Consider the following 25,814-nt stretch of genomic DNA (forward strand, 5'->3'; position numbering starts at 1 on the left):
GAATGCTATTGCCTAAACTGCACCCCACAAAATAAAAGCATGTGAAATTGATTGCCTTAATCTTGTTAGTGAAGACTGAAAAGCTATTGCTATGTATATAAATACACCTGCTGTGTTAAGCTCCAAGGAAGAGAACATTAGAGCAGAAACAGCATTATGAAGACAAAAGAACACAGGAGACAGTTCAGGGACCAAGTTGTGAAGTATTTTTTTGTTAAATTGGGGTGGAATAAAATAAGCAGAATACAATTCCCCTTTGCGCCATTTGGTATTTGTCAAAATGGTTGATAATTAGCTGACCTACAGTAGGTATGGCTTCTGCCTGAAAAACACTGTACTTCTAGCTAGTCTATCAAATCAAAGTAGGATTGGTTGTCAAATGTGGTTGTAAAGAATCAAACATTTAAAGCTATGGATTTGGTCTTATTAATTGGTGTAAGAATTTTTTTAAATAAAATATGGAATGACCCCTTAATTTCTGAATATATACACATTTGAATATGAAAAGCTCACATGGAAAGAAAAAGACAATTACAAGAATTTTATTGACACAACTACTTTTGTCTTTGTGAAGCGACAGTGGAGAGGAAAAACACCCTTTGGGTGGTAGAACCAGGCTCAACATGTCGGTCCTCTGCCGGACCAGTTGAGATGTGTCAGGGAATAAAGTAAGAGTCTGGAGGGAATGACAATCAGATGGGCACAAAGTAAAAGAAGCACCATGGAAAAGTCGGAAGAAGCTTTAGCTACGATGGTGGAGAAGGGGATGGAGGTGGGTTGAATTGGGCTCAGACATGTGCGCTTTGGCTGGGTAGCAGACTGAGTTGTGAATATGAAGTTCTTTTAACCCTGTAATGCCAAATGTGTCATATTTGATACATACGGTTTCTGAAATGTTTTGCGTCTGACACCTTTTGCATAATTTAATGGTAAAAACTTTGCTCAAAATCCTATTGTACACAATCAGATATACCTGATAATATATTCTTGGATCGGGCTTTAAAGGGTTAAAATGGATGCTAATTAGGCTCCATGGAGGTGTGGTTCAAAGCTGACTGGCTTGCATTGGAGGCGGAAGAGGGTAAGTAATTCAGTTTCTTCACTTGAACTTCCGCCTAGGCGTCATTTGTACAAAAAATCTTGTTTTTTTTCTTCTTCCAGTTAGATGTTAGATTTATTATAGGTTATTAATATATCAACATCAAACCTAAAGTATAATTAGTGTAAATCTAGGAGCTAATAAGTGGAATGAGGGATCCAAGGAATAATACAACATTTTAAATCTCATTAATTAATAATATAGTTTTGACTAGACAAGACTAAAGAATTAATTCCAAATATGTCTTTGAACAAACATTGCTTTATTATCTTCTTAGTATCAAATTGACCTAATTCATTCAAATTTGACTCCTTACACACTCCGAGAGGCTGCCAGGCCTTTCTCAATAAAAAGAGTTTTAGAAATTAAACAGTGTCAGAAATATATTTAAAGCATATTTTTTGTTTTTAATAATCATTGCATTTTCACAATTAAAGGGTTTCAAAATTAAATAGTAAGGGAATTTAAATTTTCAGCAGAGCAGCATTCCTTTTTATTCTTACCTGAATAAAAAGGAAAACTACTACATAACTACCCTAATTAAATCCATTCTCACAAAGTGCATGTTTATGCCCTTAGAAGTAAAAATTGTAGATTTGAGATTTAGAGGGACAGTGAGGAAAATGTCACAGGACTAAATGCTATGAATGCATCTGTTTGCTCTGCAAACAGAGCTGTGTCTTACATACCTGATGTGGTTTACGATGAGGCTGGAGGTGGGGATGAAGAAGTCTTCCACCTTATCGAAGTGCCTGCCGATCGGCTGGGTGTGAACGGTGTGATGGGAGACTTTTCCACTGGCTTGATTGATCACCTGAACACAAGCGCAGAGGAAGGTAGGAGTTTAACATGACCTTGCTGAACTAACTGAAAGCTGTCAGTTCCTCCCTGTTTAAGCCCTCGCTCAACTTAAATCCATTTTAACTGGAAGATATAATATTAATAAAACTGACATGTTATTTTTCAATTTCCAGATAAAACTCATCAGCTCCGCCTCTAACTGCCGTGGCATTGGAGCTTCACGATGGAAAATGGGGATGCGTGCCGTCGCCCTTGGTGTCTAAATTACACTTTAGCATGCATGAAGTCATGCAGACACCTAGCTGTGTGGGCTGAGTTTAATATGATTGTGCCACAAAGCTCAAAACAAATTGTCTCAGATCATAATGCACAGAACCTGTGCATTATGAATTCCAGGGTCTGCAAGGACAAGAAAGATTTCCAAGTGAAGGCAATAAAGTCTCTACCTGATTTAAAATGACTTCTGGAGTAAACCGATAAAAAAAAAACCTGCCCGTTATGTTATATAGTTTCATTTATTTGGCTTCATACCAATACGTACTGAAACCTTGATATAGTTTGACTTGGACTGGCTTTTGCCAGTTTATGAGAATCAATAGAGACAAGTTGGTGTATATAAAGCTGATTAATTGAAAATAAATCTGTTGACTAACTAAATTTGAAATTATAATGAGGTCATTTTTCTTGCAATGATGTGACGTCTGAAGGGCTGTTTCAGAAAGAGATGTGTGTCACATTCTGAATACTTTACCATGGGAATGGAAGTGACTATTAATTAGGTAAGCAAGAAACAAATCAATTGAAAATCCCTCAGAGGCTTGATGATTAATGTACACTTGTCATATTGGAAAAAAATGAAAATTGGACTCTGTGAAAGAATCCACATTCAACTATGCATTAGTTTCCCATTCCTTTAATGGGTATTGCTTTATAGAAAACATTAGTAAACCTTTTCTGAATTAAAATGTTTAAGCCCGGTGGCGTCAGACCCATGTTTTAACACCCACATTTTCCTTGTAAGGTGGTTAAATATCCACACATTTCTTACATCAAAACTCTCAGAGTGGAGCTGGCTGTATTTGCCCCCTCTCTTCTCTCTGGGAAGGGCTCACTAACCTGTGTCAACCAATGTCAAATGACACTGGTATCGGCACAGGTAAAATTTGTCTTTAAAAGGCTTGGATTGATCGATATGCAGTCTGATGGGAACGGCAGACTGCGTCAATCTGCTTATTAACGTGATATCCTATGTGCATCACAACACTGCGTCAGTCACATGTAACAATAACAAGCAAGAACATCTCTGCTTTATTTGATAAACATGGTGCAGCAAGCACTGGCAAGAGAGATTCAGATGGACAAAAGAGCGAAACAATAAAGCAAACTGACGAGGCCCCTAGCTCCCTACCATGTTGCTCTACAAAGTGGTGGGGAACAGAAACCAAACAGCTTGCCAGTGGGACATCAGACTTTTTAGCTGAAAGGGAAAGGAGCCAAATGCAGACTGTTAGCGGGTTAACCCACGTTTGAAAAAGCAACGTTAATCTGCTAATTTCAACTTGTTCTTCATTGAATGATTACTCATTTTCTATTCATGTAAAAAGTACCATATAGCAACAGAACGCATAAAAGTTTTTGTGTTATCATTTTTATAAAGTTATTCAAGTAAATGTATCTGCTTCAATTTTGATGCTGAAGGCATCTGATTGAGTAAATCAGTTTATTTCAAATTATTTAAGATCTCTTAGGTCCCTATGTTTTATTTTAAATTCATGTTGATGAACATTTTACGAAACTATAAAGATATTTGGAAAACGAGATTATCTAAATGTTAAAAAAGCAAAATAAAAACAGAAGAAATCAAAGATCTAAATTCAAAGTCAGTGCTCCCCACAGATGAACGGCATCCTTCGCACCTTTAAAAAGCTGCCTACTCTACTGTATTAACCATTATGAATAATTAACACTGTCATATTTTTATGAGCCAAGCAGATTTTACAGGTAGGGCATCTAAAAATAAAGAAAGAATTAACAATTAAAATACCTACCCCCCCCCCCCCCCCCCCCAATTTGTTTTATATTTATGGTGGTTTATATGTATTTTTTGTAACTTAACATTTATCTTTCAATAATTAAAATGTGCTTTTTGTGCTTCGGATTATTAGGGATTAGTAAGGATAACAGGAAGATTTAACTCTCCTTAGGATATTTTCACTCTCTGGGGAGAGCTCCAGTTTTTTTAGACTTTCAGCTACTGCACTCAGACAACATTTTTCTAACATGATCCTCCTCATTTAATACAAACACTTTTTAAATCTAAAAAACGATGAACTGGAGTTCTTGCTGGAGACTTTGTTTTTACAAACCAAATCCTAGTTCCTTCATTGGCTGACTTTGGCATTCCAAATGTAACATCACTCTTCTGCAACTTTCGACTACACTCTCTGCTGCCTTGTATCGTCATTTCTCCCACTCCATTTTCCTCCCATGGATGTGGGGCTCTGATTGCCTCGATGTATGCCTGGCTGGATACCCTGTGGGAGGGCAGGTCTTTGGCATCTCACAACCACTACTGAGCAATTTTATGGAAAACATCACACACGTTTTTTTTGTTTTTTTTTACAGCCATTTACAGAAACACATTAATGCAGATAATATTCTGCGTTTTTCATCTTTGTTAGTACCTGTGATACTTTTTTTTCTGTGTGGGAAAAATAAATATTTGTAGATTTCAAACATGGTAGTAATTACATTTGTAAAAATTATTAAATAACACCTTAAAGATATTTTTGTTGGCTCCTGTCTACTGTATACAATTTTTTTGAGTGAAAAAAGATGCAAGGTGATGTCTTAAACTGTAATAGACTATGAAACACTTCTTTTACATAGAATAAAACATGTTTACTGCTCGGATGTTTCACTTTTTGCCTTCAAAAGCCTTCATTGAATATGCTGTGGAAGAATACATGAATAATAAGGGTCTGACCTCAATCACGACTTACCTGGAGTGTGGGGAAGTTCTTCTCCATGTCTCCCCAGCTCAGCACCCACACTTGGTCGTGAGATTTGTCGTAATGGAGCTTCACAGGATAAGGATCAGTTCTGACGGTCTGAAAGAGTACACCGGATCACATTGAGGCTTTAAAGGCTAAAGCAAATACCTAAAGAAATGTGGAAACAGCTATTTAATTAATTCGAGGTAAACTCAATAACAAATTAATGGACTGGGATTCAGTCAGAGCAAAAACTTAATCAAAAAAACTCCTTTTTATGCATGGACAATACTTAACTCTAAAAGTAAGAGAACATAAAATGCAAAGGCATATCTATTCAAGAAGGTGCACAGGGCAAACTAATTCTAAAGGTCTCTTATAACAGGAGTTTTGCTTCTGTGACATTTGTTTTACTTCAAAATTCAAATATTATTGTTGTTTATCTTGGCACATAAAGCATTATATCAGTCAAAAGTAACAGCTCAAGAGAGACTTTCCTTAGAATCTTCTGAATCCTTACTAATCTTGGAGAATGTCATCATCTGAGAAAACAGGTGTTCATTATTTAACTCCAGACTATTAGTTTCTTACAGACTAGTGAAGACCATGAAGATCCTCAGCCAATATGCTTTGGAAAATTTCAACACACACAATGGATCTGACCCTGATCGAGCACAGAGAGGATCATATTTATTACTGTAGTCAGCTGTGACAATCTATGTGGATAATAGAAGAACAAAAGGAATATTTTCTAATTATTTTTGTGAGAAGAAATATTTTGAATCCATTATTTAGAGTTCTACCTATGTATAGATTGAGAATATGCATAACTACAGCTCAAGTCACAGTTAAAAACAAGTGATGGTATCAGGTGGTTAATTAACAACTGCTAACATAATGCAAAGCAGTCAAACCTCCAGGCGCCTAAATAATGAACCGGTGACAGACTCTGGGACACCAGGCTGCTTACCGGCAAGTCCCTGAGAGGCTTTTGTAAACAGCGATCATGGCATCAGGAACATCTGTGGGGATCTAGATCCTACTATATTATTGTGACGCATCCAAAAGAAACCCACTGACATCAAAGATTTAACTGACTGCTGTCTAGACTGTTGCCAAATGTCCACATCTAGAAATGATGTCATTTTCTTTTTAAGCTTCTGGAAAATATTATTCCCTAGAAGGGAAGATATTTTCCACACTGAGTGTCAGAGAAATTGATTGTTAGAATATCTCAAAGAAAAATTGTGGTCATGTTACAACAATTGAAAGGCTGTCAGGCGACAGTATCCACAGAGGGTAGACCTCGGGGGTCCATGGTCATCACTTCAATGCGAAGGTTAACTGTAGATCTTGACAGTAGCAGTTTCTATGAAATAGGTCAGGTCAAGGATTAGCAGCTGGCAGAAGGTGAGACAGCTGACTTAAAGCTGAAAAAACAGCAATTTCACCCAAACACGGAGATATAACAACATTTTTGATAAGAAAAAACTTCAGAGACGAATGGAACAAATACATCTATTACTTGCAGATGTCGCTGTCTTTAGTTGCATCCTACTAAATTCTAATTAAATTAACTGAAGATTTATTCAATTGCTTCACCTCTAATCAGCTTTTTCTAAGCCTAGATGGTAAACTGTGCAGCCTCAATGAACCTAAGTATGTATTCCGATGTAAAGTTTATCTTTACAGCTGTTGTTTAAGAAAGACTGATGATGAGTAGTTAGACCTTTATAGTGTGTCTGACCCACGTATTCAAAATCAAGGAAGCGGGTATTTATTGCACTTAAAATTAGATTTTTATTTACCATATGATATATGGCCTGTACTTATCTAGCACCTTTAAATCAGGGGACTCACTTTATACTACAGCGACAGTAAAGTCATATCACTAAGCCACTGACTGATCATGTGCCCTGGTAACTTGGCCATGACTTTCACCCGAGAGTCCATTGTGTACTTTGCCACACTTCATTCAGTCATTACCGCATTTATTTACAGTGATGGTGGCAAGCTACATTGTAACCACAGTTGCCTTGGGGCCCTGGGGTGTCCATGGACACCGCCAGGCCCTCTGAGCACCATCAGCAGAAAATATGGATGAAGTTTCTGGTCTAAAGACATGACAACTGGATGACTCTCAAGACTGATGACCCTCCTGTTCCAGGACCAACTCCTGCATCCTATGCCAGCACTACCCTCATATATTTAGCTTTTCAGCAGTTTCATCTGGAATGGACCCTTTATCCATCCCAAAAAAAAAAGAACATTGTGGGATCTACCTAAACTATCTGCTTTGTCTGGATGGGGGCTTACTGTCTGCACACATAATATACATATCATCCATAAAGTGGTTATACATGCTACACACATGCAATACAACTCAGGTTACAAACTATTTACTACAATTAAACATAATATTATGATCTGTCTTTTGATATTACGCAGCACTGATCCCTGAAGATGTGCCATTGTGTCTGACACTAGAGAATCCAAAATCCGGACTGGTTTGGATGTTCCTTAAATTTTAACCTTTCCTTAACCTAATTCATTTGAAAGGAAACATGTTCCTACTACAAGAGAAAACAAAATTAAGGGAGTAAGGTAGATACGGTCTACCAGATTGCTTGTGTACTGTAGATGAAAAATATCAGAAGAGCATCTCCCTCCCTTAATGAACCCCAAAGTCATGCTTTTGTAATATGCATACTCACAGCCATACACATCCCACCAGGTCACCTTCTTCCAATGCTGTTTTTAGTTCCACATGCTCCACATGTTGCTGGAGCTTTTGGTTTTGGACAGGGGTCAGCATGGACATTTAGTGGCCTTTGGTAACACATCGAAATCCAACATCCCAGAACTGTTTTTCAGAAGGTACAACCTTCTACAGGGCCATTATTTAGTCTGTCCTTTGCTCAATTATCACTATATGGTCTGGGGTTAGGCTCATCCCCGAAACAGGGCCGGTCCAAAGTGGACCGTAGAGAGAACTATCAGGACCTGTCCTCCAACCAACATTTATACAGGCCTATGGTCGGGGAACGGGCTGCCAACATCTTTGCAGAGCCCAACAGTGCTTGAGACAAGCTGTTTAAACTTCTACATTTAAATTGGTGCAACAGAACAAATGACATGCAAGAAAAGTGAGTTTCATCCCCAAGCTGTCTCACTAATGAACACAATTACCAACTCACAGTCTGAATAGTCAAATTCTCTGTTATTTGGACAATCGCAGCTTACCTCTCTTTTTTCCTATTTCTGTATTCTAAAAGAAACAATCAGTACACATACATGCATGAGGGAACTGTTTCTATAATCCTTAATCAGCTAAAGTTTATATATAGTTAATGTGTATGTAATGTAAATGTGGGAAACCAAAGTCAAATTTCTGGTCTGTGGAAACAATCTTGATTTTATCTATTACTGATATAGTGCCAAAATGTGTAGTTACACGGGAAGAACGGTGTCAGATTAATGCTGGATTAATTTAAACATTTCCATTAAAATTATGACACACAAAAATAATACCATTGCAATAACAATATTGCTATGACATTGCTACTCACTGAAAACATTTTTTAAAAGGCGAAAGGAAAATCATTTGCTATGGGTAAAAGTGTCACATATTTCAGTGTTCAAAGATCGACATGTAACCCAGTTTTCTAATCTATGAACAAAATTACCTGGACAGCTTTCTGAGTCTGGACGTCAACTATGAGCACTCGGTCCAAGGTTGGCTGTGTTGCATAAATAAACTTGTCCTTGACGTTGACAGCGGATGACCACACACACCTCTGCAACACCTCTCCAGGCAAGGTGGGGCAAACCTCCTCCTACAAAAACACAAGCACAGACACGGTTTACTTTGAGCTAATTGTTTTTCATATCACAGGAAAATACATCTCATTAAAAGCCAATTACCTCTACCTAGTCTTGTGTGTGTGTGGTGTTTACCACTGCAGCCTTTTCACTGGGGGTGACATGAGTGGTGTTATCTTGGCAACTTAGATAAATTATCTTTGCTGTTTCCTGCAAAATCTTTGTAATGACTCTCATTTGTCCGTATACAATGTCCAGGACAAAGCCTGCAGATCATCTGCAGCTGCTCAGCTTCTAGTCCTGGCAGCCCCAGGCTTCCCTGGCCAACTGGAAACCTGTCAGCCTTCTGCCATGGGAGTTTTTCTTCCCTTCACACACTCCAAAGCCCTCTAAAAGTTAGTGCTGTCCAGAAATCTGATCCAGCAACAGGTCATGTCCAAATGCAAATAGGAAAAACAATGACAGATATTAAATTTATTTGACTTAATAAAAAACCTCTGACTCCATTAACTATAATCCCATTTGAAGTCCAGATGTGGCACCATCTGTCACTGCTTCTCATCCAATATTTTCAAATAAGCAAAATTCCTGCACTTGCAGAGCTAAGGTAGAATCACTGCTACTGAAGTCCATGTCACCCCTGCAGACCCACACAGTGGTCATTTATACTCACTTATCGCGCCTTCAGGAGGTGAGAAATCGAACATCTGACACCCAGCTGAGGGTGTGAATGGAGGCGGCTTCCATTTTCTCAGTCTCGTGTGTTGCATATGTCATTCTGTGTGGGTGCATTTTGTGTATATAACTTAAGCAGTAAATGTCAGCCTTCAAAAAAAGGAAAACTAGATCCCTTTAAAGTAAAAATATTTGATAAATACAAAGGATTATTTTTTTCCTGTTGATAATGATTATTTTGGAGAACCAGGGCTGTGAAAATCAGTGTAGTAGCCTCGCTGAGGCTGTGAAGTTAGGGAAGGGGCTGGGATTTAGTGCACTTGCTCTAAATCACAGCCAGTTTCACATGTTGATGTATTGAGTCATCAAACATAGCAGCTCCTTGAAATTGGGCTAATTCCATATGCATAAAAAGGAGTGGGAGAATTTTTCCCAGATTTTAGTCATGTGTCCAACTGTTATTTATTTCAGACCAGCTTGCTAATCATCACAGTTTACAGTAAACAAGCTTGTGTTGGAAAACTAACAACACACACAATGCTTCTAGTGACAGAAAACAAAAAGGGAGAAATACAGCTTGTGCTGATGAAGCCAATTTGCGGAGCAGTAATTGATAACCTCCAATTACGACATTTTGAATGTATTATTATCTAAATATTTCAACTTCCAACATCTCACCGAAAATGTGTTTTTAAACCTGAACCTGTCTGGTTCACACTTTGCAATTAGCTATCATAGAATAAATCTGTGATCTTGGAAGGCAAGTTTGAAAATGTTTGCTCATGTGTTTAAATCAGCAGTCTTGGGTTCAATATATCAGATCCACAGACAGCAGAATTAGCCTTTAAAGTCAAATATCAAGCGCCATCACAAAGCTTTCTGGGAAGGTTATGTAATCGGACTGCTGCTGTAATTGTTTAATAGTTCTCTCCTACAGTTTTTCGCATTGTTCTCTCTCACTTTTCAGAATTTAAATCAACCGATCTTCAACAGTATTTTATGCCCCTTAAACTTTTCGCCGTTGTCACTTAAAGCCACAAACAAAAGTGGTGTAAAAATTTAGAAATCCTGTTGTATATTATCAGTCAGTCACCTGGTGTTGTGTATGTCCATAAATTTAAAAGAAAAAAAAAGATAAACAGTTAACATTGAGGAATAAGAAACAAACACATTAAAGTTAAGCCAATAGAACAGCTGGGAACAATATAAGATATAAAAGACTAAAATAAAAGGCAAGTTAAAAGGTTTTTACAGAGCGACTTAAAATTATTCAATGTATCAAACATTTCTACAGTGAGCAGATGATTGTTCCAGAGTTTGCAAGTAAGAACAAAAGGTTATATCTGTCCAGTCAACAAGCAGAGACAAAAGAACACCTAAAACAAACAAATACAAAAAAGGGCTTTGGCCCTCTCCTTTTTCTCAGAAGGTGTTTGTTCAAAAGTTCTGTTATATTAGGAGGTCCCTACGCAGCTGTGGGTGATGACGAAGAGTTCAGCACAAGCTGCTGATAAATGATTCATATAATAGAGAACGATTAATGGACACTTTGACATTTCTGAAAATGATCAACCTTATAAAAAAAATGTAATCATGACATTGCTTTGACTCACAGCTAATAATTACTCAGAAAAAAAGCAGAAAAAAACTCTCAGACTGTCCTTTCAAGTGAGCTGAGACTACAAAATGATTGAACTACAAATAAACATTAGGTTGTTTTCCTCAGTTGGTATCACAGCTTACTACTTTATATACTGGACAATAATAATGGATGAGCTGTGTGATCATCATAACTAATCAATCAATTCCCCTCTGTGATGGAGAAAATCTGAGCACCATGCTGCGAATGGCCTCACACTCACAATACAGGGAAGTAAGACGGCTCTAGAGCCAGCATCACAACACTAGCAGTGATTGATATCCTAATACAAGCACACCTCTCAAAGGAACACTTGGCTGATCGTTGTGCATTCATGGCTTCGCTTTATGTATAACCTCCATCCAATCAGCGCAGGACTGCTGGATGAAAAGCAGCTCAGAGGAAAACGTCTATTCGAGAACACATGTAAATCTAACAGGTATCTATCAGTTTGCAGCTCTGAATGTTTTCTGCCTGAGAGCTCTGGTGATAAACGGTGATTTAGGGACGGGTAGCTGGGTGTAAAAGAGTCCGCTGAGGGATGAAAGCAACTCTGATTGCATGTAGTCTGTCAGTGAATTAAATTAAACAGGCTAGCTAGACACTGTAAAGTCCCCAGCCCACCAGAGGACTGAAAAAAAAACATAAGTGGACTTGAAAAATGCAAAGACAACACAAGCTAATTTTAAACTAATAAAAAAATATCACAACTTGTATATTTATGCAGGAAATTGGAGTCTATAGTTTCCAGCTCAAGAGACAGAATTAAGTAGCAACACATGGGGAAATAATTGGATTTAAAAAAAACATGTGTGATATGAAAGAAAAACAAAAAGAAAAGAAAAACAAACAAATCAAAATCTGAAAGTTTCACCACATGTGAAACCCTAGTTTTGTTGCTGGCTTTCATCCTTTCAATATCTCTGTTGAAAACTTGCAAAAGTATTTGGTTTTAAGGCTTGTTCAATCTAAAAAGCAAGAGGAAAGAAGGTAAATCCTTATTTTCTCTGAGACGAGGGATCAACAGAGACAGATAGCACAGCTGTACATCACGCAGCTCTTGAGGAATCACACTCTTAAGCTATGAGTTAATTAAATCTGGGAGCACTCATATAGTGTCTTGAAAAAGTATTTGCACTGCTTAACTGCAAACGTCATCCACCAATATCATTTAGTTATAAATATAAAGCTGAAGGAATGAAAAAAAAGTTTGTTTTTATGATCTGACTGTACTGCCATCCTTTTCTTTTTAGGAATAAATTAGCAAAAGGATTGAAACTTTAAAGGTTTATTATAGCTGTAAATTGTGCTCAACTTTTCATAGCTTTACATCTGTAGATTTGGATGGCCACTTGAACTTACTTGTACTGAATTATCTCATGAAGACATTAAAAGATAATAGGAAATGTCAATAATTTTAGATCTAGACCATAGGTCACCACCACGGACCACATGGTTTGCCCTCAGGGTCTTTTGAAACAGAGCAACTCACCAGTGAGCTAAGTTTGAAATTATACTTTATTCTGTTGCTCTTTTTTTTAATCATTTGTAGATAATCTCCTCATAATAATCATAAAAAGCATTTAAGCCTTTATAAAGATTAGAAAATTATAATATCTGAAAGACATCTAGAAAGAAACAATAAAAATATGCATATCATTTATGAAGTTTAGGTGAAAGCTGACCCCTCCTATTCATAGGTCCATAGGATCCACACACACACACACACACACACACACACACACACACACACACACACACACACACACACACACACACACACACACACACACACACACACACACACACACACACACACAGCACGATTCAGGCAAGCATACAAGATTCACACATGCACAGCACATGATTCTCCAAATTATTTCTGGTCCATAAACAATTATAAATTAAATTACAAAGTACCAGTGGTCTTTAAACTTCACTGAATTTGTGCATGGATTTTTGAGACTTTCCTGACGTGCCTCGATACACAACTGCATTTTTTTAAACAGGGGATGGTTTGCAACCAATCACAGAGCTCGCTTGTATAAGCCAACCACACACGTATAACACAGAGTTTCCTCTGTCTCCTCACTCCTTACATCAATGCACGCTGTTTTATTTCGTCAGGTTTTATTTCGTCAGGTTTTTGGTTGTAGTTTATGCACAAAACAACAACAAAAATAATTCACTAGGTTCCTTATACACATTAGGTTTAAAAACAAACATTAGATGTCCGTTAGATGAGGATCTTATTAAAGAAGATCAGCATTTTTTTACAGAGAATTAAATATATATATATAGGGAGAGATTTGTACAATCCAGAGACAGGATATGAGATTTATTTGTTTTTAGTTTGTTTAATATGAGAGAGATGCAGATCATTTTATTTTTTCATTTTTACAGCAGATGAAAAACTACTGAAATTATTTTCAGATTACACTTAAATAGATTCATTGATTCCGTGGAGGGAAATGAATGACTTTAGGGTTAGGATTAGGAATCACTCAGGGATAATCTACTGAGCATACTGGCACAATCTTAAGCCATTGTATGGGACTGAAAACCACTAATAACGATCATGCGCGTGTATGCGTATTATGAAGAATATGCTGGCCTAAGGTGGTATGCTGAGCTGACAGAACACTGGCCAGGTAAAAATCCGCAATTGCAATCGTAGTAAACAGGAAAAAGACGTTCGAGAAGATCCGTTCAATTAAATTATTGGATGCAGATTATCGGTACTTCAACATACCAGGAACCAGATTTCTCATCTCGATCAAAATATAAATTTTATACTGCGAGGCTTAAAAGTTTCAGTCACAACAGGTTCCAACAGCGAATTTGTCAACTTCAAAAGAAACTTCTTATTGCAGGCAGGGATGAAGAGATGCTGAGTTTGCAGGTAGAACAAACCAAATTTTGTATTATTATTCCTATTACAAAGACCCATAATGAAAAAATTATGTTTGGGGAGAAAAATGTGATTGATGCCTATGGTGAGTTTTAATATCGCATTTTAAATTAAGTGTTCATTACCACATGTTTTTCTCCTATGAATTAAACAATAATACCACGTGTGCTCTCCTCGATCTCCAAGGAAGTCGGAGCGGAGCAGGACGGTTTTGCTTTGCGCAAGCGGTCTGGAGCAGTGACTGATTATGTGGAATCTGGAGGTCAGTTATCCCAATCGTGCTGTGTGTGTGTGTGGAGCTTGTACTGTGCATGTATGGATCACATATGTGTATTTGTGAAAATTGAGACAGATTTAGCTCTATAGAAAAACACAGATTGGTACCATTATATCTATACTGAGGTTATAAAGATTGAGGAATGAAGAAAATACGTCTGTTTGATCATAAATATACTAACACAAAATGAGACCCTTTAATGATGTGTTTAAACATCTTTTGGTAATTTTTGAAACTCAACATCAAACATAAAGATGATAACAGCTGCAGGTGATTAACTGCTTTACTAGTTGTGAAGTTTTCTCTTGATCACTCACCTGCAGAGCCAGCAGCTTCTCACTGGGTTTAATGTGTCTCTGTATCTCACATGCCACTGGCTGAATCACTTTAATCCCATCTTCATAGAACACGTAAAACATGTTACCAATGCCAAGACCTGCAGGAGAACAACAGGCTTATTGCATACTGGAAAAGCTCATAAGACTGTAAACTATGAACATTTAGAATTGAAATAAGCTGGCAGAAATGTTATCTATGATTAAAGTAACAAATCACTTAATCCTCATCACAGTTCAGTAACTCTATTACACAAATTCAATTAACTCAGGTTAATGAATGCTATAGAAGAGAAGGAGCATCCCAAACGTACCTTCTTCACGCCACAAGATGTTTGCCACTGTGAAGCAGAAAAATGGAAGAGAGTGCAGTTAAAAATAAATGCAAGAATCAATAGGACCACTCTACAAACACTATGATCCAAACAGAAACTCCTGCTGAGGTGAAGTGGAGAGAAAACTTCATGAATGTTTTTGGAAAGTATATCTGACTCATACTACAAAGTATTTTGCTTGGAAATATTTTTATAGCAAATTCTGCTGAAGAGAGGGCACTCAATTATGAAAACTGTTCACTCTGGTTGTCAAATCTAAACACTAAGAATGAAATAAAAGACTAGATAATCACTCAATAAATATGAGCTACAGACACTCATGAATAGTCAAAGTGTTTTACCTACATTATTATCATTAGAGAGAAAATAATGGCTGATTTTGCTTCTGTATAAGGTTATTTCTCACAAAATTCACTTAGAGGTGATTAACGACATGAAATACAGGCTAAAAGCCACAAAGCATCCTAAGTGCTTTAATGGGGACGTAAAACATTGGCCGACAGATGGCTTTCAAAGCAGCCCCTGGTTACCCTTAGAAAAAAGATCCCTTTAAATGACTGAACAGGTAAAGTGGCAGAAAGATGTATATATATTCTTTCCATGCAAATGTGGGAGCAAATCTTGCATCCCAGTCAATTTTATCCTTCAACTCGGCGGCGGCAGCACTGTGCTCTCGCACCAACTCTTTACTGGTGACCTTCCCTCATTGTTCATCTGTCCCCCCCAGTGTTCACTCCACTTTCATTTTCAGTCTGCGAACCAATCTCCAGTCCAATTCACATCCGATTTTAATCTTGCCTCTATTGCAATGCTCATCCTCGCAGCCTCCTGCTCAAGTGGACAGATGCAGACAAAGAAAAGGGTGGAGAGACAAAGGCAGCGAGGCACAGCGGCTCTGTTAGTCAGCCTTAATCTTTCAAAAGTGCTTTGTCAAGTGTTTCCAGTGCAGCCTTGCATACCTTTTACCTCATTAAAAGTTTGACAAAAGAAGCTGATCCACAGTCGGAGGAACAAGGAAGGATAGAAGGGAAGCAACAAAAAGAAAAACAATACAATTTTTATGAGATCTGCCAAAATAGAAAGCGGAGAAAATAGAAAGGACGATTTGAGATGAGATCTTGTGTGCTCCGGTCTTTTCAATAGCCTAAAGTATTGAAGCAATTCATCACTCGGTGGAGCGAGTGTGGCTGTTCTGCGCATGCGAGGGACCCATACATCAACTTCATCATCTATACAGCAAAACAAGCCGACTGCCACTGTAGGCGGCGAGTTCACTCTTTTTGGCCGTAATAACTATGTTTCCACTGGGCTCCAAACATCAGGGACGCTGCTCTCACCAGCCAGACTGGACTCTGCAGTTTGTACCCGTCAGCAAGGTTACACAAATTCAATTTGTTTACACGAACGTAGTGCTATGACAGTGGGCCAAACAGCCTGTGGTGCTCAACACAGTGGCGTGGCAGAAAATTGTGAATGCATAACAGAGGGAAAGAAACTGGATTACAGCGGATGTAACAGCAAAAGTGTAACTTCAGAAGACTGCCTTGGGTGTTCAAAGATTTCATGCTTATTTTTTTATATATATATTTATACAGTAAGAAAATCAAACACTTCTTGAGGGAATTGATAATTGGCTTAACCTTTAATTACCATGGCTGCGAAAAACAGCTTGGACAGAAAAGTCTGAATAACTCTGGAGACACAAGGCTGCTTAAAGGTTTTTAAAAAAAGGGCTTGATCATTAAGCTGCAAAGATCAGCCCCTATCTAAGCTCCCTGGCTGTTCATAAATCACCATTCAGGCAGGTCATTTCCTATGATTATGTGAAATTTAAAATAAGCCTGCATTGGAGAAACAGAGGAGATGGAGAATGAAACCAGCCTAGCCCTTTGGAGCACAACTTAAATTGTCCCAGACTTTCCTTTTAAAGGGTAAAGAATATTGCTTTTGTATGGTAACTTCAGGCTTTAAAAATGTTAAGCATCTTCCCTGGCTAAAGGACTACCCTTGGCCAGAGTCCTGTAGACATACTTACCCACAACCTGACCAGTTTGTGAATGGCAAGAAATGCTGAACTGTACTACTACTGTGTCCTTTTCTGTGTGTTTTGGCTTTAAATCTCACGTCCGCTTTCAGGAGCTGCCTTAGATAACAAATGTGTGCTTTAAACCTGTGTGACCTTTAAAGGACAGCTGCTTTAGAGTTACAACTACGATGGGTTGACTTCAACACCCTATGGTGCCGGATTCCATTTAGAAAGCTTTTCTAAATGTGGCTTCAAAAGTTCTATAAAATGCTGATTCTGAAGAAAGGAAACAGCAGAACTGAAAAGTGTATTTTTTCGTAAAAATTTACATGAACACCTCAATACCTTAAGAGAAACTGGACGATACCACTTATAATGAGTGTCTTACACAGGAATTTTGTCAGATATGTCCATCAATCTCCTGCATGAGGGTTGAGACCTGACATCTGATGATCTAAAATGTTTCTACATTCAAATTCAAAGATGACTCTATATGAAGAGTTCCTTTATAAAACAGCTATGAAGTCTAAATTTGTCACAAAGACATTTAAGTTTCATTATTGTTTGAGAATCAGGGGACAATAATTGAGCTTAAAAGAGCAATGCTCTAAAAAAAAAAAACCTTCAGTCCTACCTTTAGAATGATATTGTGTTCTATGGCACAACAGAAAATTGGTTCCTGAATGGTTTTGAAGATCTATCTTGCAATTTACAGCCCCCACAAAGTTTCTTGTTTGCTAATGAAGTATAGAATTGAGTTTGTCTTCTTTATTTGTTCAAAGATGTTTAGTATAATTTCAGTGGTGAATAACTGCATGAGAAATAAGGGTTTGCTACACCATGTTGTCTGCAGAAGGAAAAAAAAACTTGTTCTGTTTTTCTCCCCCAGCAGGGAATATAGGGTAGGAGTTCACAGCTGATCTGAGTGTGCAGAAAAGGAGAGGTGGACAGGAGGCAGACCAAGTAAGTCTGCCTCCCTTTTTTTAAGAGAGCCACCTCAGAAGATGTCCAATAGTATGGAAGCATATGTGGTAGTGGCACATTTAAAGAAAATAACAGCATTAAAAGAAAAGTGCATTTACACACATTTATGTGTCAACTTTGACAACCTCATTGCAAGCCTCTGTAAACATTCACATTGCGACTTATCCCAGTGTATCTTTTTCTTTAGCTATTGGTATGTGATAATTACAGTTACTACAAATATGACTTTAGGATGCCTGATATATATTTTTTTGCCCCGTGCCAAGCCCTTGGTGCCCTACAAGATGTGTGTGATGTATGTTGTCTGAGTGCCGCCAATCTACTTTTAAAAAGTCATAATCACTGTTCTTGCAAAGACATAAAGTGTAAAAAGAAATTATACTTGTTTATCACCAACCACAGATATTTAGAAGTAACAAACATAACAAACCATTTACCTATTACAATAACAACAGAGACTATAGGTTTTGACTTAAGTACCTGAGCTGCTTTACCCACTGATCCCACTTCTGACAGATCTTTAAAAATGTTACTGCTATATAATCAGCCAAAACTTTCAGATATATTTTAAGAGATTTGCTTCTGCGCTTTTGGTAGCTCAGTGCTGCATACATTAGTGTTGAACTCAAACTCCACTGATCCTCGGAGGAAACATTTAAAGTCAGGTTGAGTGAAGACACTACCTTGGTAACAGCTATGACGGCTTCCAAATTAGAGTTAGGAGCTTGTGACGGATTTGAGTCAGGATCAGGTCTTCAGAGAGAAAACTGATCAGAAAGGCTTAATCCTTGCAGCAAAATCCAAGTTTCAAAGGACCTGAACTACACTTTTTAACAATGACAAGTTACTGAGAGAGCTTAAAACATCCAGAGCTTTATTACAAACCAACAGTGCAGTGAGAGATATGAGAATTTTTTTCTCATTTAAAGATGCTTTCATTTTGTCAATGCATGCATTTAATTATAGAAATAAATGCCTAAAACAGTATCAGAAAGTCTCTGCTTTATTTATGCCTAATACTAAAAACTTTTTAAATGTTCACTCATTAACCCTGGATGTACTTTTAAGCAGAAATGTTGTAATTAACTTTATATTTATTAAAACCTTCCACTTGATTTATGTACTTCATAAGCCGACAGCATGAAACTGAATCGACAGACAGCTGGCTGCTCATGCTGGAGGTTGCGTCACTGTCTGGTTTTTAGCTTTTGTCCTTTTGACAGCATGTCCAACCCTCTATGGAAGTCTGCTGTGATGGAACGCACGCTGCTGATGGAAACAGAGATGCTATTTTAGCGAAAGTAATCTTGACTACTGGAAGGATGCAGAGCAGGCAGGCATCCTATGCAAAGAGTTTGTAGAGAATTTGTTGTGGCGCTGTGGAGTCTCAGTCGTGCATAATCAAGGTTCGGGAGATCAGAGGAGTTTGTTTCAACTGATCATTTCCCGCAGCTGATTTCACTTTCCAGTATTTTATTTGAATATGTGAAATTCTGCTACACTGATTTTTACTGGAACAAATTCACAGATATCAAAAACTGTCTGAGAAACACTAAACATGAAATAAGGGAAAGATTCACTCTCAAGTGGAGCAAAGATATTCTGCTGTGTAATACTGAATATGATGGTTGAATGTCAATAAAGAAGGAATGAAACATTTAGAACTCTTCTTTAAGATTCAGGGCTGCAGGGTAGTGCATTGGTTAGCTCTCTAGCTTTGCAGCGGGTAGATTCTGGAGCATGCATCTTCTGACCCCTAATGAAAGGTTTCTCTAATACGTTTATATGGGCTTAACAGGAAATCCTAAATCATCCCCCTAATTACACTATATTGCCAAAAGTATTTGCTCACCTGCCTTGACTCACATATGAGCTTAAGTGACATCCCGTTCCTAATCCATAGGGTTCAATATGACGTTGGTCCACCCTTTGCAGCTAGAACAGCTTCAACTCTTCTGGGAAGGCTGTCCACAAGGTTTAGGAGTGTGTTTATGGGAATTTTTGACCATTCTTCCAGAAGCGCATTTGTGAGGTCGCACACTGATGTTGGACGAGAAGGCCTGGCTCTCAGTCTCCGCTCTAATTCATCCCAAAGGTGTTCTATCGGGTTGAGGTCAGGACTCTGTGCAGGCCAGTCAAGTTCATCCACACCAGACTCTGTCATCCATGTCTTTATGGACCTTGCTTTGTGCACTGGTGCACAGTCATGTTGGAAGAGGAAGGGGCCAGCTCCAAACTGTTCCCACAAAGTTGGGAGCATGGAATTGTCCAAAATGTCTTGGTATGCTGAAGCATTCAGAGTTCCTTTCACTGGAACTAAGGGGCCAAGCCCAGCTCCTGAAAAACAACCTCACACCATAATCCCCCCTCCACCAAACTTTACACTTGGCACAATGCAGTCAGACAAGTACCGTTCTCCTGGCAACCGCCAAACCCAGACCCGTCCATCAGATTGCCAGATGGAGAAGCGCGATTCGTCACTCCAGAGAACGCGTCTCCACTGCTCTAGAGTCCAGTGGCGGCGTGCTTTACACCACCGCATCCGACGCTTTGCATTGCACTTGGTGATGTATGGCTTGGATGCAGCTGCTCGACCATGGAAACCCATTCCATGAAGCTCTCTGCGCACTGTTCTTGAGCTAATCTGAAGGCCACATGAAGTTTGGAGGTCTGTAGTGATTGACTCTGCAGAAAGTTGGCGACCTCTTCGCACTATGCGCGTCAGCATCCGCTGACCCCGCTCCGTCAGTTTACGTGGCCTACCACTTCGTGGCTGAGTTGCTGTCGTTCCCAAACACTTCCATTTTCTTATAATACAGCTGACAGTTGACTGTGGAATATTTAGGAGCGAGGAAATTTCACGACTGGATTTGTTGCACAGGTGGCATCCTATCACAGTTCCACGCTGGAATTCACTGAGCTCCTGAGAGCGACCCATTCTTTCACAAATGTTTGTAAAAACAGTCTGCATGCCTAGGTGCTTGAATTTATACACCTGTGGCCATGGAAGTGATTGGAACACCTGATTCCAATAATTTGGATGGGTGAGCAAATACTTTTGGCAATATAGTGTATGAAACTGCCATCTTGTCCAAGGTGTCTTCCTGTTACTCACTGCATCACTTTAAAAAAAAAGTTCCGATATGGATGTTTTATCCTAAATGACCGTCTGCAGTATGATGTTGATCTAGCTTGATAAATGAACAAATACTTTAAAACCTTTGTTACCTATTCTGAGTTAAATGCATGGTTTTCATGCAAATCTGAACAAAAGTTGAAGATTAGCAAGGGATTCAAGCACTGAATGAGACTGTTCAGGACCCCTGAGAATGCTGGAATTCACAGACTGCATATCATGAAATTATGCCACGAGAACACAAATTTACCTTCTCTATCAAGCCCAAAAACTTCTTAGTCTGAAGTTACAATTTCAATCTAATTTAACATTTTTTGCTGATTCTTAACTTTTCTACAGATTGTGATGACCATAAATAAATTAGTAAAAAATGGCTTTTAATTTCTGAGGCTGCCTTCCTTAAGAGTAACAATAAACTTGGGCACTCCTGCATGAATCTCCTGTTAGGGTCGAGAAATGTATTTTTGGGAGGGGTGAATATTTGTTTACAGCCAAAACAGAAAATATCTCAATTGTGGAGACTAATAGTAATTAGCTTTTATGCAGCCTCTTAGCCTCATATTGTAACTAATATTCTGGGTAAGGATAACAATATACCCTGAGTTGGTCAATGTTACCTTTCAGTACGGACATAGAGAGGCTTAACCTCATCGAGCCCCTAACCTCTATATAATTAATCATTTTAATTTCATTAAATCCTCTGTATAAAAGATTTGTGCACTGAATGACCAGGGCTCTTTCTCTGGGATACTGTGTATAAAGTGTGCTGACCAGAGAGTCCTTATGCAACCTCAATCCTCAATAAATTTGGGACAGACAGCAGAAGTGTTGTTGTCTGTTTCCAAACAAACAGGCAACGTTCAATAAACTCAACACTAGCATTTCACTATTGCTGAGGAGCAGAAGAGGAAAGTGACTGCTAAGACTTACTGCTTATACATCATGGTCATTTTCCTTTCTGGTGTCTGCACTGGAGTGAAACCTAAAATGCATTAACCTAGCTAGGTTTTGAGTTTCCTGGGAAGCAACAGTGCTTTGGTTGTTATTGACTTTAAGTACAGATTGCATGTATAAATTGCTTCAGGGTATACATTTCTATAGATATTTGAAAGATTATAATATGCATTATTTGTTTTGGCTCTCCATGTGAACATTAAACACACTGGGTACCAGCCTCCCATGTACGTCATCTATTACAAGTATCACAGAAAATCAAAAGGACAAACTAAAATCACTAGCAAGAACACTTCATGCATGCTGCAAACTGCATTAAATATCTTTGATTGGACTGGAATTCATACCATGTTAATGAGTTCTGTGATATTCAGTTTCACTCTGCATGTTCAAAAAAGTGCCCCACCTAATGCTACAGTAAATTATCTGAGCACTTTGCCAAAACATGACATACTGTAATATAACATAACATAGTTATTTCATTTTGCTTGACAGCTGCAGCTTTCATGTTTAAATTCAATTACACATTTTTCAAGTCCTTTTAAATATTACAATTGAACACACTGCTCTTCCTGTAGTTGAAATGTCTTTTTGGATTTAGTCCCCCTGAAACCTAACCGTATAAATTAAGAGTTAATGAGGAAATCTGTGACAAGAGCACAAAGAAATAAAATCAGAACCAAAAATACACTATTTACTTCAAGACAAGAATGGAGACTAATCATCTGATTTTCCTCGGAATATAGAAACCTTCAAATAAGCAATCTGGCAATGAAAGACTTAAAAAAAAAATCAAAACATCTGAAGTGAACAAATACCTCATCAGCTATTTATTTAAAAGATCATTCCTGACTAATGTGACTGTCAAGGAAAACAAGATTATTGGTAAATCAGTTTTATTGGCTCAGTGTAGATTTCAACAGCATAAAAACATGCAAGGTAGATAATATAGAAAGATTTAAGCAAAATTAACTCCTATAGATAAAATAAGAATGTAACTTCTTAATGAGAGAGTTACAAAGATTTTCTAAGGAAATACTTCACTTACAGTGGTGCAGAGCTCCCACAAAAGCTAATACACCTAAAAAAGGTAAATTCAACAGCTTGGAAATATGTTCAATTGTTAAAACAATGACTTTCCTTTTGTTTAAACTAAAAGAATAGCACTTTTGTAAAGGTAGGGACATGTTAAGCAGATGCCCTGCGATGGAATGGTGACCTGTCCAGTGCATACCCCGTCTCTCGCCTGCAGCTAGAGATAGGCACCAGCACCCCTCACAACCCCAGCTGGGATAAAACCTAACGAAAAATGGATGGATGGATGTTAAGCAGACAGCAGCATGCTGGTTACCCGTATTTAACTAAAAAAGCCTCTTAGACTTCCAGTACATAGGTGTTGTTTTGGTCCACTCTATAAAGCCTCTAACTCAACGCTAATTCTGACATTTTTTATTGAAAAAGCTTCCTGCATGGGAAGCGAAACGTCTTCAAACTTGAAAACAAAGTCCAGTGGATTATTTTTTTTTACTTTTTTGGAACTTTCAGTGTTGCTCTAGAAAGAGTAGTGCGATGAAAATGTGTAATGTAGTGCACCATGAACATGTACATTAAGTTAACCATCTATCTAGATCTATTTGTTGTTTCAATATTGTGAGGAATTAGAGGAATTGGAAGAATTATAGTCAGTCTTTTAACACCAGTTTGGATGATTATTATTTGTTATAAGAATCATAAATACAAAATAGGCTTAAATCGGAGGCACTCAGACTTTCACTCAGTTCTTCTGAAACCTTTTGAACACCCTTGTTCAGTAATGGTGTCTCTCTTTTAACAAAAACTGCCCTCATCATCACTCTTTCAGGCCATCTGTCCTCTTTGTCTAAAATCGGAACATTTTGGTCATCAAAGCTGCGCCCTTTGCTTTTGAGGTGCAGGTCTACAACGGAATCTTGCCCAGAGCTGCTGGCTCCTGTGTGTTGCACCATGTGTTTGTGTAGTGTTTGTAGTTGAACAGAAGAGAATGATTGTCGTTTCAGCTTCCAAGCATCAATTCTCTGTCCTGGAACTTATTCCAAAGAGGTTACACAAAAACACTCATGATGATTCAAATGGCCATGCACTAAAATATACGAAACAATAGACTCCAACAGTCCAGTAGAACAACAGGTGAGTCATTGATTTGCATCTGACTTTAAATGTGTTTATGAGGATTGGCCCGAGGTGCTTAAATACATCAGATTCCAACAACAGATTGCTCTGGTGTGAGACAACAACAATGGCATGACTACTGGATAGGTGTGGAAATATTTTTAAAGGAAGTGAGCAAAAGTCTTTTTGTCTCTGATTTAAGCCTGCTTTTGACCTGGATGACTGAGAATTTGCACAGGAAGATGCAAGATTATAACACAGGAAGAATCCCATGCTTTCCCAAAATTAGCAAATAAGACTCGAGCCACTACCAGACAATAGCATTTCAGAAAGCTGTTTCATTACAGAGCTGCAAAGAACAAGCTATTTAAACAGATTATGATCCATCATAAATCAGCCTACACATATATTAGGTTTCACAGCATTTACAAACACGTATGTGATCAAGTAGTTTGTTTTTCATTATATTTATCAACCTATTTACTTTTCACCTTCCAACAGCACCATTATATGATTAACAATACAATGGGGCAATTTCATACAACTCAATCAATTATAGCAACTTTTCATAAGGCAACACTTTTTGCAGGGAAAAGCAGAGATAGATGTAAATGTGATGCCATTTGGCTGAGGAGGCGTGACTGAGACTGGCACCACAAGTGCCATAAGGAGATGGTAGAGTGCCCCTCTGAAATCACTGGTAGTTTTCCTAAAGCAAGACCAGTAGGAGCTTTATCCTTAAAGTAAAATCCTGAAGCTACAACATGGGACATAAAAGCTTTTATTAAACGGTGATACCAAGGTGATTGTGGTTTTACAGCGGCTATATTTACAGACAGAGTTGTAATTAACCAATCTGTATTCATATTTAAAGAGTGAGAAAACATATGGAACTGAGAGCAGCGGCATTCGGTTATTCTCCTAGACTAAAATAGAGCAATAATAACAAAACAGTAATATGACTTTTGTTTTTGGTTCTTTTTTCTTTTGAAGCTAAACTGTTACAGTACTGTCTGCATATCTGCGGCTCTGTCTTATATTTACTACTACTATTTTTAGTTTTTGCTTGTTTGTTTTTTTAGGGTTATACCTTTTCTTACTTTTTTAATCAAACTGGCTGCTTATTGGAACTGGAAGATTTACTGAAGAAACAACAGTATACTGTACGCATCTGAAAGAATGGTATCAGTTCTACTGGTTAAATCTATGTTAATGGAAAGAAATTATAAGTGCAATGCACTGATGTTGTTTTTTGCAATAACTCCTCAAATCAGCTGATTGCTAATGCTATCATTGTAAAATGAATCACTAACCCTTCTCATAAATTGATAGTGCTGAAAGTCAGAGTTCTTTGAAATGCCAGTTAAAGACCCATTTGTTTAGAAATGTCTTTATTATACTTAAGCCATTAACTAAAGTATCATTAGTTAACTCTGTGGTCCACATTAATTTGCTCAACTATGCTCTTTTATCATGTATATTATTTTCATCTGGTTTTATTCTGCTTTTATTTCTTGTCTATTTTATTGGTTAATTCATGTAGAGCACTTTGCATTGTCTTTGTAATGAATTGTGCTTTGTTCTGTAAATAAATTTGCCTTGCCTATGACTCTGTATCTACCCTGCTTTGGGGATCAGGGGTATAACATAAGCAGGTTGAATTTAACACTTCTTAACAA

The 25,814-nt window shown here is 37.9% G+C and overlaps 1 protein-coding gene across 2 annotated transcripts in view; it reads right to left on the reverse strand.

Moving 5' to 3' along the window:
* The window catches only part of fstl5 (follistatin-like 5), a 294,437-nt gene that overhangs the window by 17,305 nt on the left and 251,318 nt on the right, over positions 1 to 25,814 (reverse strand). For both annotated transcript variants that reach the window (XM_038300837.1, XM_038300838.1), the window contains 5 exons: positions 14,867 to 14,893; positions 14,535 to 14,653; positions 8,580 to 8,729; positions 4,903 to 5,010; positions 1,789 to 1,913 (listed from right to left, as the gene is read on the reverse strand). In XM_038300837.1, the coding sequence (XP_038156765.1) occupies positions 1,789 to 1,913; positions 4,903 to 5,010; positions 8,580 to 8,729; positions 14,535 to 14,653; positions 14,867 to 14,893 (529 nt within the window). The remainder of the gene's footprint in view (positions 1 to 1,788; positions 1,914 to 4,902; positions 5,011 to 8,579; positions 8,730 to 14,534; positions 14,654 to 14,866; positions 14,894 to 25,814) is intronic.

The sequence above is a fragment of the Cyprinodon tularosa genome, unplaced genomic scaffold, assembly GCF_016077235.1.
Source record: "Cyprinodon tularosa strain WSP-4 unplaced genomic scaffold, ASM1607723v1 ctg458, whole genome shotgun sequence".
Lineage (NCBI taxonomy): Eukaryota > Metazoa > Chordata > Actinopteri > Cyprinodontiformes > Cyprinodontidae > Cyprinodon > Cyprinodon tularosa.